The 13,620-nt window shown below is 43.6% G+C and overlaps 1 protein-coding gene across 3 annotated transcripts in view; it reads right to left on the bottom strand.

The window, feature by feature from the left end:
- Positions 1–1,753: 1,753 nt before the first annotated feature.
- The window catches only part of alk (ALK receptor tyrosine kinase), a 345,355-nt gene continuing 333,488 nt past the window's right edge, over positions 1,754–13,620 (bottom strand). For 2 of the 3 annotated variants that reach the window (XM_084381759.1, XM_084381760.1), the window contains exons 25-29: positions 11,943–12,035; positions 6,578–6,679; positions 6,135–6,269; positions 5,047–5,137; positions 1,754–4,902 (exon numbers count right to left, since the gene is read on the bottom strand). In XM_084381759.1, coding sequence (XP_084237885.1) covers positions 3,778–4,902; positions 5,047–5,137; positions 6,135–6,269; positions 6,578–6,679; positions 11,943–12,035 — 1,546 coding nt within the window. In that variant the 3' untranslated portion in view covers positions 1,754–3,777. The remainder of the gene's footprint in view (positions 4,903–5,046; positions 5,138–6,134; positions 6,270–6,577; positions 6,680–11,942; positions 12,036–13,620) is intronic. The other variant, XM_084381761.1, reaches the window with a different exon arrangement.

Raw genomic sequence — 13,620 nt, 5'->3', positions numbered from 1 at the left:
TAAACAGCACCACATTGTCCTTAATGTGATAGTACATTGTAGACCAAGACATTATGCTTGCTCCGTACATTAGTTCATTTGTTATGAATCATCTATTGACAATGTTCCTTTTTGACTTGTCATATTGATTTGTGACAATGACCTGTGTCAGCTGACTGGTGCAAAAATATCTGCTTATAGAAGCTACTGCTACTAACAGGAGACAGAACCTACGCACGTTAGAGAAGCTGCAGCATCTTGTTGTATAAAAAAAGTAAATATAGGTAATAGAGTTAGATAAGGTCTGAGGATATATAAAGAAAATACTGAATGACAAATGTCATGAGTTAAGAGTACTTGAGATTATGCCTGTACAGGGTTTGACGTGGTGGACTACGTGTCTGTAGCTTGGTGGAAAATTGTTCTTTTCAGTGTTATCAGCATGATAATAGAATTTCTGACAAGCTAAATCAGCAGGATTAGTCCATTTATCAGGTGTTCTTACGTCCTTCTTCTTATTCGTTAAATTTTTTTTTCTGAGAACCTCTTTATATCATGAATGAATTTTCCGCCCAAAAGAATAGATTACAGAGGTCCAGGTCACTGATGATGAGTAAAGCTGTTTTTCATGCAGTCCTGCTGTAGAATCGAACACACTTCCTGCTTGTGTGTCATTTGTTACACAGATAGAGTCTGTAAAATGTGCCCTTATTTTTTTTTCTATGAATGAATTAGTCATTAGTCCATTAGAAATGTAATAGTGCAAATTAGCCAATTTGAGGATGTCAGGGAGACTCGGGCCATTGTTTCCTTTTCAATTATCCAGCAGCTGTCTGCTGATTGGATTGTGTGTGGAGGCTGATGGATCTAAATGATGCGCTGAAACTTGACTGATCTGAAGTAACATCATGGTAAAGTGTGAAGTTTGCTGGTGCTTGGTTTTTTAACGAGCCTCACCTCTCAAGTCCTTTACTGCCAGCTTTTACCAGTACCACTTTGTGACAACAATTAAGCTGCCAATAACATGTGAAGCCACTGCTGTCAGAGTAGATGTCCTAAAATACAGACTGGATCTCGCTTCAACAGTTTCAGTGATCTTTGCTGTAACAGCTTTAGAATGAAGAACATCACCAATGTTAGCTTGCTAGTTTTGGTGACTTTGATTTTTGGAAATTGGAAATAAAATTGAAAAAGAAAACCTGATCTGTGTTCTGAAATGTCTTTTAGTGGCAATCTTCTGCTGTTTTTAGTTTCAGTGCCTTTTTTTGTGCTCCCAGTTTCTTCATCAACCTCAAGTAACTGTGTTTCCCTCTGCTGTTGTTTCTCACAGAACCTAACGTTATCTTTGACATCTAACATTGGCTAAGGTTAGCGCTTAATCCAGCAGACGTCTGCCAGACCAGCATGACGTCAGTAAAAAGTTAACTGTCCCTGGGGCAATGTTGGAAAAACAACAGCAGAGTGAAACAGACTTAACGTACTTGCTATTTGAGAGTATCGGGTGGAATTGTGGAAGCCGTTGCTGTATGCTTGGTGTGAAGTCATGTCAGAGTCTTCGGAGCAGACTTTAGGTCCAGAGGAGTGAGTTTCTGCTAATAATATTAATAAATTATGGAAATCATATCCCCTTCTCTCAACGCACGGTGACAGAGAATGGAAAATATAAAAGCAATCACCCAAATATAATGTAATAAGCAGACCGATTTGAGTTAATCTCATTAACCTGGCCCCCATCAACGAGTGTGGAAGACAGACAAATACAAAACAGTTATTATATAGTAATTTATTAATTTTGGCGAATGTCTTTTGAAGGGCAATTTACAGCTTTTACCAGAGCCATAGAACAATACTTTGTAATTACAACATTTACAGGTGCAGTTCAGTTTGTCTTTTTACATCAAACGATGGCGATGAGCTGTGAAGGGAACACAGAATGAATGCATTGAACACAGGTACTGGAGACAAAGCAAAATGCTTTTCATTGGTCAATATTTAACTTGCTCATTGACTTGGCCTATAGTAATGCATTTGTCTTCATCAGTCACCGAGCGCCATGACACACATGACAGCTCATCATTGCTGTAGAGCAGGAGGACTGACAGGATTGCCAAATACAGTCAAGCAAAAGCATCAAAAAACTGACACATATTGTCATTCACCTAAATATCAACACCGCCACGCGAATGGCATCATCTGATAGATATACTGTATGTAACTGTCCTTAAACTTAAAAAAAGCAGACTGAACACAGACGCGTGTTAACACCATGTGTGTGTAAATGAGCAGAGTCAGACTCAAACTGGTCGTTCGTTCGCATGTAGAGCAAAAGCCGTTTGTATTCTAACTTTTCACTCAGACTCATTTGTATTCCACAACACTCATCCTATAATAGAAAAGATAAAATATGCAAATTTAGGAACGAGAGTGCTTGGAGATAGCAATTTGAAGGTTAAGATTGATTCAGCAATATCCACGATGTTTCTATATCCAGATAAAAAAGGGAAAGAAACATTTTTTAACAAGAAATGAATTAATAATGGGTTACTGAAAAAGCTGTAAGTAAAGAAAAGCCTCAGCTCCACTGTCTCAAAGCACTCTTTCAACAGAATAAAGTTGTGAACAAAAGGAGAGCAGCGATTTCAATAGTACCAGAGGCAACGACTTGTTACAAATCTTCAGCAATAGTAAAAAGCTGAACTCTGAAATGTTGCTGAGGGTGGCTTGTCTTTAATCTCTTCCATTCTTTTGTCAAACCTGCTGCAAGTGCTCTGTTTTTCTCCACCTTAAAGGCCTTTGTGAAGGACACAGCTGATTTCCTGTATCAGTGTTTTGAAACCACTGAGGATATTTAAAGTTGACTATTTTGGGCGGATTGTCAATCTCTCCTTCTTTTACCATATTACCTAAATAACGTCCTGCTGTTTAACAAAAACCTCAGCTGATGCAAAATGAATTTGTTTGGACTTGAAGCATGTTGGTGAATAATTTATAGAGCCACTTCCAAATAATAAATAAACAAATGAATAAATAAACAAGCAGGCAAGCAAACACCAACAAACACATTTTCCCAGTATTTTTTTGTATAAATGTCTCTGGTAATCCAGTGTCCAATTCTGTGATACTCTTGAAAAATAGTCTGATACAAGTTATTTACCGCACTGTTGTTTTCCAAAAGGATGTGGATCAGGAACAGTGTGCGGCTTCTGCAGTAGAACTGACGCATGTAGCTGGCAGCTGAAGACAACTGTGCAGTTGCTGCAGTCAAACGGGTCACCAGAGTTTGTGACTGAAAGTCTGGCAAAATATAGAGATTTGAATCCTCCCCATTGTCCCTTCTCATAGATAAGAGACGTCATCAGCTGTCAATGAACACATGGCATATGTGGTCTCACCTCGTCACTACTGTGCCATTATCTCTCCATCTGATTGTTTCTCAGTATTCTCACTCAGTCATGATCCCTCCAGCGTTGAAAAAATACATTTTTTAAACTCTTAAAACTAGCCTTTACTCTACATTTTGCCTCCCAAAGCTTTTTTAGTTCTCTGATGTGCTTCAGCATCCATTGGGGATTTTATCACACATCCAGCGTTCTCATGGGAAAAGCCTGATGGACTCATCCAGCTGTGTTTCGGTGAGATGGGTTCTTTCCGAACTGGAGGAACAAACCAAAATGGTGAGACGGTGGGGGTGGTGTAAAACGGTCTCTGTCCTGACACAGTGTTTCCTGCTATGTGTCCTGAACACACAGTCACCAAAGACAGGGCCGGATATAAAGACCAGTGGTGCAGGCATTTGGGCTAAAGCACGGTGGCGTTGTGGCCCTCCATCCTGGGCAGCCTGGGGTCCTGTACTGTTCCCATGGTGACCAGCAGTGGACGGCTGTCCTCGGACAGAGCCGACCGACCCAGGGACACTGAGGTGGGAATAGGGGGCCCTCTCTGGTGGGCTGCTGAGGAGGGAATGGAGGTGCCCTGCTGGGGTAGAGGGGGTGGGGGAGGAGGGTTGGGGTTACCGTGGGCGGCCTCCAGCGACATGCCTTGCTCCTGGTAGCCGTAGCCGATGTTTCCACAGGGGAATCGTCTCAGTCTGTAGAGGGGAACTGGGGGCAATGCGGCTGAATCTAAAAGCAGAGGTGACTGAGCAGCAGGAGGTGGTGGTGGGGGTAACAGAGGTCTGCAAAGACCCTGCTGCTGCTGCTGATGGTGCAGCAGCTGCAGTTGGTGCTGCTGCTGGAGCTGATGCTGGAACTGCTTGTGCTGGTGCTGGTGCTGGTGCTGGAGGCCCAGCGCTCCTGCCACCTCAGCCACAGTCCGGCCCACGTGCTCCTGCCCCTCCCCAGGCACCCTGCCAGTGCTCCCTCCTGCTCCCCCCACCCCCACCTGCCTCTGTTGCTGCTGCTGCTGCTGTTGCTGCTGCTGCTTCCTCTGCTGTAGGAACCATGAGCCGTACGTCGGGTTCCAGAGACTGGTGCTCTTCCCGTTGTGGCCCTCCTTCTCTGGCGGATGGCCCTGGGTGAACGCCAGGTTGATGTGGCCCCCCTCAGGATTGGGCTGGGTGGTGACATGAGGTCCCTTGGCAGTGAGTGTGGAGGGGGCCGTGGAGGTGGCTGTGTTAGTTGTTGTCATGGCGATGGAGGTCTGTGTGTGAGGCTGCTGGTGCTGGTGGAGGTATGGCTGGGGCTGAGCTGGCATCTGTGCTTTGGCCTCCGACGCTGTGCTGGTCACGACAGTGTGCTCCCCACCTCTCCGGACCTCTTCCGAAGGATAGGATGGAGGCGGCTGTGGAGCCTCCCCATCAGGCACCTGGGCATTCACCAGCACGGTTGGAGCAGAGGGGTCGTCAGGGCGCATGGGCACACGCTCCTCCTCTTCAGGGACGGGTCCATACTCTATGGGCAGGGGCACGGTCACCACATCAGGGTCCTGCAATGGGGTCAAGAGGTCAGATATATTTTCCACTGTTAGCAGTATAGTAATTCATGTTAGTACAGTTTTCTTGTTTTGTATCAACCAGCCCTGATTCATGTTTACATCACAGTCACAGTCCCACAGTGTGCTGTTAGTTACCTGTAAGCAGTAGTCAATTCTCTCCAGGATAGTTGAGAAGTTAGGCCTGTCTTCAGGTTGATGCTGCCAACTCTGAGTCATTATACGGTACCTAGAGATACAAATGAATGGGGAGACGCACAAAAGCAGAAAACCCTGAGGCTAATGAAAAAAATTCTTGGCATGCCATGCAGATGTCCATGCAGAGAAAACAAACAAGAAACAGTGGCTGACCAGCGTGACCTCTCCCGCTGATTTAACAAAAGCCAGACTGATCTCTTTTGACAAAACATTGTTCATATTTGTTTTGGTTGCTTCGGGCAGAATGAAAGTGTAATCTCCCGCCAGTTTGAGTGATTATCTTAAATGGCTGAGGCAGACAACAGGAGAAACTAACAGTGAAGTTCAATCCTGAGATGCGGTTTTAATTGCTGAGCTGATTCCGACTGCAGCTGCTGCTTTCATTAATCAGTGAGTCCTATTGTGAGACTGATGCACAAAGAACAGCGCGGGGCCTTGTGTATTTCTCTTCACAAGGAGCACGTAAGGTCGCTTGCTAAAGGTGGATGTAAACAAAGAGTAATCTGCAATGCAATGGCAATGAAGGATAAAACTGTGGAATCAGGGAGAGGCCAGAGTGTGGCTCCAGTGTGTGTTGGAGAGGGAAAATGTGTGAGTGTGTGTGTCTGCCAATATATGTTTTAATATGACATTGAGAGGTGGCCAGAAAAGTGAGTGAAAAATCTGGAGTGATATGGAAATGATTTTTAAGCTCTCTATCAGCTCCCCATGACTTCTTCCAAATTGGGAGGCAAACATGAAAGAAAAGTGTTGATGTGGTTTCCATACTGAAAGCACTGAGAGACGTGACTCATAATGTCTGACGCCTCTTGGGTCACAACTCACTTACATGTCAATATCATCAGAGCCTTTCACGTGCGTCTCTGTGTTTGTGTTTATTTTTACTGCCTACATGTATACAATATATGCATCATCTGAACTGAGCATCCCTCTGCCTTCTTCATGTTCTAGAGAAGCTTAATTAGACCTCATGGGATCACATTGTTCTTCTGGTCATGTGACATGCATGAATGCAAATCTGCACTTACACAGGCCCAGGGCAGTTTTTAGGTGGGTCCATCCTTCCACCGTTGGTTACAAACTCCAGTACCTCCTGGTTACTGCGACTTGGATACGGCATGTAGCCCAGTGAGAAGATCTCCCACAGCAGAACCCCAAACGACCTGATGATGAGAGGGCAGATTAGTTCCAGGGTAGAGACAGAAAGACAAGGACAAAGATGAGGACAATCAAGTCACAAATTATAAGCATCATCAGTGCTGAGGCCGCAAAGGACAAAGAACGAGACGAGACCAGGAATAGAAAACACATTGCTGGGGATCAGAGTGGCTGAAGGACAGAGGGGGGTGATGAACAGAGAGGGAGACAGCGGACAGGTTGTGGCAGCAGGCATCCGAGTTTGAAATATAGGAGGTGAAGTCATAGAGGGAGCGAGCTGAGGCTGGTTAAAGATGCGGTGACGGATCCTCACCAAGTGTCTGTTTTAGATGTGAAGATGCCCTCCATGAAGGCTTCAGGTGGCATCCACTTCACCGGCAGCATGGCACGCCCACCCTTCCTGTAATAACTTGCCCTACACACACACACACACACACACACACACACACACACACACACACACACACACACACACACACAAAACACAAAACACATTAACAAGATCCTTTTGCATTAGGTGTTGTAGCTCCTTGTTTAATGGCTTGGAAGAATTCATGCAAATGATTTGCTTTTGCTTGTGGGCGAGAACAAGCCTTTAAAAAGCAGTAGTAGCTGTCACAGGCTGCTTGCTCATTTTCAGTAGTAGCATGTATTACTGCATCTAATAATAGTAATACTGGTTTTTGTTCAACTACTAATAATGAAAACAGGAAGAGTTGTGAAATGAACACCAGCATTTTAGTCACCATGGCAACACCACTGCACCTGAAAGCAGAGGAAGGAAAAAAAGAAAATACATTCGAACATTTGGCAATTAATTCACTGTTTGGCAGCGGCTGTATCAGCACTCTGATCCAATCGCATTTTCAGCGTCCTAACACGTTGGTGTGAGAGACCCTCTAAGAACTCCTTATCTTAGGAGAGGAACGAGGGAGATGTTTTGCCAGGTCGAGCCTCGTCTGGGCCATTTTTAATGCTGTCTGGTAGAGAAAAGATCTGACGTGTGCTGATCTGATTGTTGGCGCTGATAGAGGTCACTGCCTGGTTCTTCTCACCCTGCTCGAGGCACGTGGCGAGGGACGGACGTGAACTGGTTTGTGCTCGCCTCCCCCGCCCGTCATGGTGTCGGCATGGAAAAATGGACACACGTCAAGATCTGAGTTAAGTGGTGTCAGCTGCGTTCGGCTGGGAAAAACATCTCTTTGGCATCGTTTACTGCTGCAGAGTAAATCTGTTTGCCCCAAGTGATTTTGTCATAAATATGACACTTTTTCTCTCTAGCTGTAAACATGGCATGTGTTTCATGATAAATAGGACTGCAATAGCCTGCAGACACATTAGTGACTGGAAGGTTGCCAGTTCAAATTCCTGGGCCTTTTGGGAAAGTGAAGGAGTAGCAGTAACACTTTCTTTCTCTTTGCCTTTGGAATCTAGACAAGTAAGTGAAACACCAACTTCTCTGCTGGAGCTGCACATGGCTGCGCAGGAAAGGACTGTAATTACAGTGGGCAGCTCCCAGGTGTCAATGTGAAGCAAGATGAGAAAAGAGCATTGTGCTCAGTCGGTGTTCCCTGGACAAATAAAATCTAAAAAATACAGAGAAACAAACAGAATGGCAAACATCAAAAAAGGGTGGCAAAGAATAAAACAGACAGTTGCAGCTTGGATCAAATATGGGATGACGACAACAACAACAACAATGACAACACACACAAAAAACAAACTAGTGGTTTTGGCAGCCTGAACTCCTCAGATAGAGCATCCACAGCCTTCGGGCTTGTCTTGAGTTGAAGGAGGATTTCAGGCTGATTTCAAGCCGTGCTCTTTCCTCACCAGGTAGTAAAGTAAAATCCACTGTATCATGCAGCTGGTGTCAGGAGGGAACATCATTTATTAGTCAATTAGATTTTGTACAATAAATCTGCCAAGTAACAAGTATCTAAAGTTGTCAGATAAATGTAGGAGCCTCTGAATTGTACTGCAGAAGAAGTAAAGTATCAGAAAATATAAATACTCAAATAAAGTACAGTATAATTACCTTATGTACAGTACTGAGTAAATGTACCTGGTTGCTTTCCACCACTGGGTATAAAATGCATAGTCTGAGCTTTGCCTCCCCTTCTTAACTGAACCAGGGGAACAACACAAAGATTTTGCAGTATTTGTTACTTGATTTAACAGTGTTGTTGGTTTAAGATTTACTATACTGGAAATTCATACTTTAAGGTTGAAAGAATAACAGACAACTGTGTTTTCTACAGTATCGACTCGAGGCAGATAACTGGAGCCGGGGCTCATTATTTGGTCAAGCTCAGAGCTACAGCTGTGCGTCTTCAGGGGCGCAGTAAGCAGAGATGAATATAGATGATATGCTGTCAGATAACATGGCTCAAAGGGAAATATATACTTAGCAAACTATTGGCATACGAAGTTAGCCCTGAAGAAAATTACACTTAATCAATAAAGCAGAGAAAACAATCACTAGTTGAGTCTGTTTGCTTGACAGATTAGCTGAGAACCACTGCAGGGCAGTCGCACACATCTCCGCCCAATGCCTTAATCTATCACTTAGAATAACACCATCAGTTCACTGTTGGGAATCAGTTACCTCCCCCCATTTTTAAGCCTACAATTAGAGGACTGAAACCTGCTGCAGTTGTCTACTGTGCCCTCCTTTCTCGGTATCCCTCTAATTTTCCTGTCTGTCCCAATAAAGCAAATATTGAGGGAAGCAGACTGGCATCAAAAGAGGCAATTAGATCAAACAGCTGTGGCAGCGGGGGCTCGGTGAATCCTGCGTTTGTTGTTCTCAAAAGGCTGATATCAGTGATAAGGAGTTCACAAACCAGGCTGCCACAGTCTCACATATTATTTGTTAGAATATATTTACAGGCAGCGCCTTTTCTGACCTCAGCCGGTGAAACACATCTTTAACCAAAGATGACGTGGACACATGAAACATTCAGTCCCTTATCTTCCTATTAGAAACTGCTCAAATGTTTTGAAAAGATTGGGGGATTGTAAAGTGTAGAGCATAAGACCGATAATCCCCCTATCAGTGGATCGACCTCTTTTTTTCTTAGCAGGGGTTTATGGACATATTTATTACTACTGCTAACACCACCAACACAGACTAGAAGCTGAGCTGCAGATTAGGGAGGCTTAAATACAGTCCCAGGAAATCTATAGCACAAATAGAGGTGTTTTATGCGTGTATGTGTTGTGCGAGCTTTTTTCTTGTGTGGGCAATTCAGTGTGCAGAATGAGAGCTGGAAGACAGAGAAGTATTAGAGGCAACACGTAAGTCTAAGGGACAGAGGCATCAGGCAGACTGTGTTGAATGGAGAGCAAGATAGAAGAACACAATGAGGAGCGAATACTTGCGTCTGTTCGCTGAGTTAAATGTCTTTGTTCTGCCTCTACTGTGTGTGTGTGTGTATGTGTGTGCACCAGGCAGACAACCTAAAGTCACACTATACACCATTGTTAATAGTTCCTATGAGAATTTGGTCATTTAAGGCAAAAATACCAAATCTCTTCTGAAAGCTCCATGAATTTCTCTTCATACTGGCAGCTTTTTACCTCAGGATGACTGACTGGCAGCTATTGTTTTCCCAGCTTTTTATTTACCACCGCATCACCAGTGTGCAAGCGCACGTGTGAGACTGTGTGTGAGTGAATTTCTGTGTGAGAGAGGAAGTGCATGAAATACCACGTGCCAGTACGCCTGTGGCTCCCCTCCCAGAATATCAAACGTTGACATTAAGCCTCGTCCTGGTCCCTCACTGTGACACCCGTCCCCTGCGACGGCCCTCAGAAGGACTCCCATGGCCCTCATCACATAGCAGGAGGGCCACATCATGAAACAGCAAAAATAACACACCGACGGCTTTGCTGCGTTGTGTGCTAAACAACCCTCACTCCCTGTGAAAATAATAACAATGATGATAAAAAAAAAATCCTGGTACCAGCACCACGGCTCCAGGCTGAGAGATAAAAACAAAATCACATCAAGGCACCTGAAAAACTGACATCAGCAATTAAATCAAGCGCTCCTAATGTGGCTCCCCATGGGTATTGTGCAACAGCCTCTGCCGGATGCTCTCGTGCTCTCGTGTGACTTTCCATCGGATGATTCGAAAGTGCTGCGTTGATGTAGCTGAGTGCTGTGACATGTGTCCCCTGCTCTAATTTCTTACCAGATGAAAGACTTTGGAGATTTCCCAGCTGGATTGTGCATTCATTTAAATGGTGTCACGTGAAACTGTGGTAGCTATATAAAAAAGTTGGAGCTAAGAATAATAAAATGCCATTGGGGCTCCAGATGAGCTGACGTGGATTAAAAGAAAGCATCAGTACGACAGTGTGAATGAGAATAAAAACACTTTCACGGCTGAACCTCGTATGCATGTATATTGTATGTTATATTAAAGGAAAAAATAACTAGCAGAAAACTGCACTCAGCATGTTCATGCTCATCAGGCTGGCCAGTTCTTTATACCAAATGATACTAAAGGGAATAAAAGGAAACAGATCTAACATGGTCTCTGTCACTGCATCCAGCCTTCTCTGAACTGTGTTCACTCACTGCTGCTCGGAAAACAGTTTGAGTTTTTGCTTGTATTTTGATTTTTCCCGTCCTGTCTTTGAATAACTGTCCATACCCTAACACCGTGAATAAATAATTGGAGTTAGTCTTAGTTAAAGGATAAGTTTAGCCAAAAATGAAACTCTAGTCTTTATCTGCTCACCCCCAGCTCAAGTAGACAAAAAAAACCAACCAAAAACAACGTAGGATGGCTCCACACATGTCGGCTGGCATGATCCAAGTCCCCAGAAGCCCTGAGATGACAAACTGATTTGAACAGACATTATTTACACCCTTTTTAAAGCTGAACGTGTTAGCTGAGGAGTGTGGAGGGTTTAAATAAAATCTTTTTAAATCAATTTGTGATTGTGGGGCTTACAGAGACTTGGATTGCGTTTGTATGCAGCCATATATGGGGTTTTTACATGTGTAGCTCCAGAAATGTTTTGTGGACTGCGTAACTTAATTTGACAAATTAGATTTTTTATCGACATGGGGGAGGGGAAGATAATGACTGAATTTCCATTATTGGGTGAACTTATCCTTTAAATAGAGACTTGAGAATATGAAAGCAATGGTTAAGACGGAGACCTCTGTTTGTTTGCCTCCGTCTCCATCCAATAAAGGCAAAAAAAGCCCCTCCCCCAACATAATCTTAAAACAGCCTTTGTTGATGGTCAGAGCAGCAAAAAGTTGAAGAAGAAGTGAGAAGGGGATGAATGTGTGTATGAAGCATTTGACTGTTAATGGAGACTCTCACAACAACTGTCACCCTAACCCTAACCTCACCCACACTACATCCAGTTCTGACGGCTCTTAGAGGTGCTGACTGGTATTAAGTTTAACCATGAACTTAACAGATTAGATAACGCTCAAATGAGCTGTTTTTAAATGTTTATATGGGTGTTTTTTGTATGCAGTGATTAAGAACTATTGATTAAGAGGCCTGGGAATAAATATGTCTCGCTTCCCCACCCTGTGCGAACGCACTCAGTCTCAACCCCCTTCAGACCTGATCCAGACTCATATTCAACTCAACATGTCTGGCCTGCTGTCTTACATCAGTCAGTGAACTGTGCTGAAATCTCACCTGTAAATGTCTCGAGCCATCCCAAAATCTCCAATCTTGGCCATGCGGCCCGGTCCTTTGCAGGTCAGTAGGCAATTGCGAGCTGCAATGTCCCTGAAAGATGAGAAAAACGTACAGACTTGTCAGGTCACTGCATGCACCTTTGGAGAATTTATTTGATAAATGATGTGATATTTGATATACGGGGGTATTTGGTACAGAAGAGTAAGGCATACTGAACACCTGACATTCACACAGCTTAGCTCAGGCCTCATCTCTTCACTAGTTTACAAGTAGTTTCACAAGTTTTTCATATATTTGCATGTAAGAGAGCTCCACGTATGAAACACCTACAGATGCTCCCCTGTTGGATCTGAAAGTGCAGTTCAGCTACCAAGTTGCCCAGGGCAAGCTGGTAGAGTGTGTAGTTTCCTACAATGCCTTTATAGCTCTGCCCACATGGTGCATCCACAGAAAAGATTGAAATGTTCCACAGTGTATGCAGGCAGAGAGGGTTAGAAGAGAAACTTTATAAATTCATATTTGCACTGTATGGGCTTGGTTACTCTTTGAGGATATACAGTAGTTCACACAGCGTGCTGCACTCCCGTCTGGGGAAAAGGAAATAGAGCCTACACACTTATTCTGCTCCCGAGGCGTCTGACTTTCTTAACATCTTAAGAAGTGACGTCGTGAGCACACTGCTCCTCATCAGACTCTAGACAAGTGTGCACCCGGGCCAACAAATACCCAGAATTTAACATCAAAATAACATCATGTGACACTGTGTTCAAACTAGATCATGAGATCAGGAAGAGCTGGAAATGAAAAAGTAGCAGTGATACAAACCGCAGCACTAAGCTCTGCCAGTGTGTAGACAGCAACACATTGTGTTGATGTTTGGCCTCCACACTCTGATTAACTTAGATGTGAAATGACACAATGAGGATAAAGTAGTAGTTCAGGCTGATTTAAAGAGAGGGCTTTTTAAGACAGGGACTACAGTATGCATGGTTGGCCCACTTTAGTGTGCCAGAAGTGTTCTGAACTATTCAATTTATATTATGGTACTGCTTCAAGTTTGATATTAAATAATTTAGTATGAAATAAGAACAACATTGTGTTGAGGGCTTTTCAGTTTATCTCTAAAAAGATTCATTTTTTGCTTAGCTTGAGTCCAGTTAAGACTGAAGCTGCTTGATGAGTGTCAGTAAACTGAGTTACCAAAACAGCAACAGGAAATGTCTTAAAGTGTGGTATCACAGCACAAAGATTTCAACAAAACATTGAATCCATTAAGATGCATCTGAGCTACTACAGGAGGTCTGAATCATTTCTATCATAGCAGTACTACAATCAGCATGTGAGAACACACACACACACACACACACACACACACGCTCTTCACAAGATCCTTTCTGATGAGGTGCTGTAGTTAATTTCAAATAGCCCTTGTTTAATGGCTTGGAAGAATTCATGCAAATGATCTGCTTTTGCTTGTAGGCAAGGACGAGCCTTGAAATGCAGCAGTAGCTTTCACTGACTTCTTGCTGAGGGCTTCAGAGAAGGACACAGTGCTATTGCACATGCATCACAGTGATGTGAGAGCAGGCTGTTATTAAAACAATGTTAACTGGCCTCATACTGTTGACCTTATTTACAGTCAATTTTAACTGCGGCTTAAGGACCCATTTCACTG

Source organism: Pagrus pagrus, assembly GCF_965226575.1.
Source record: "Pagrus pagrus genome assembly, chromosome: 18".
Taxonomy (NCBI): domain Eukaryota; kingdom Metazoa; phylum Chordata; class Actinopteri; order Spariformes; family Sparidae; genus Pagrus; species Pagrus pagrus.
This window is presented reverse-complemented; position numbering and strand designations above follow the sequence as displayed.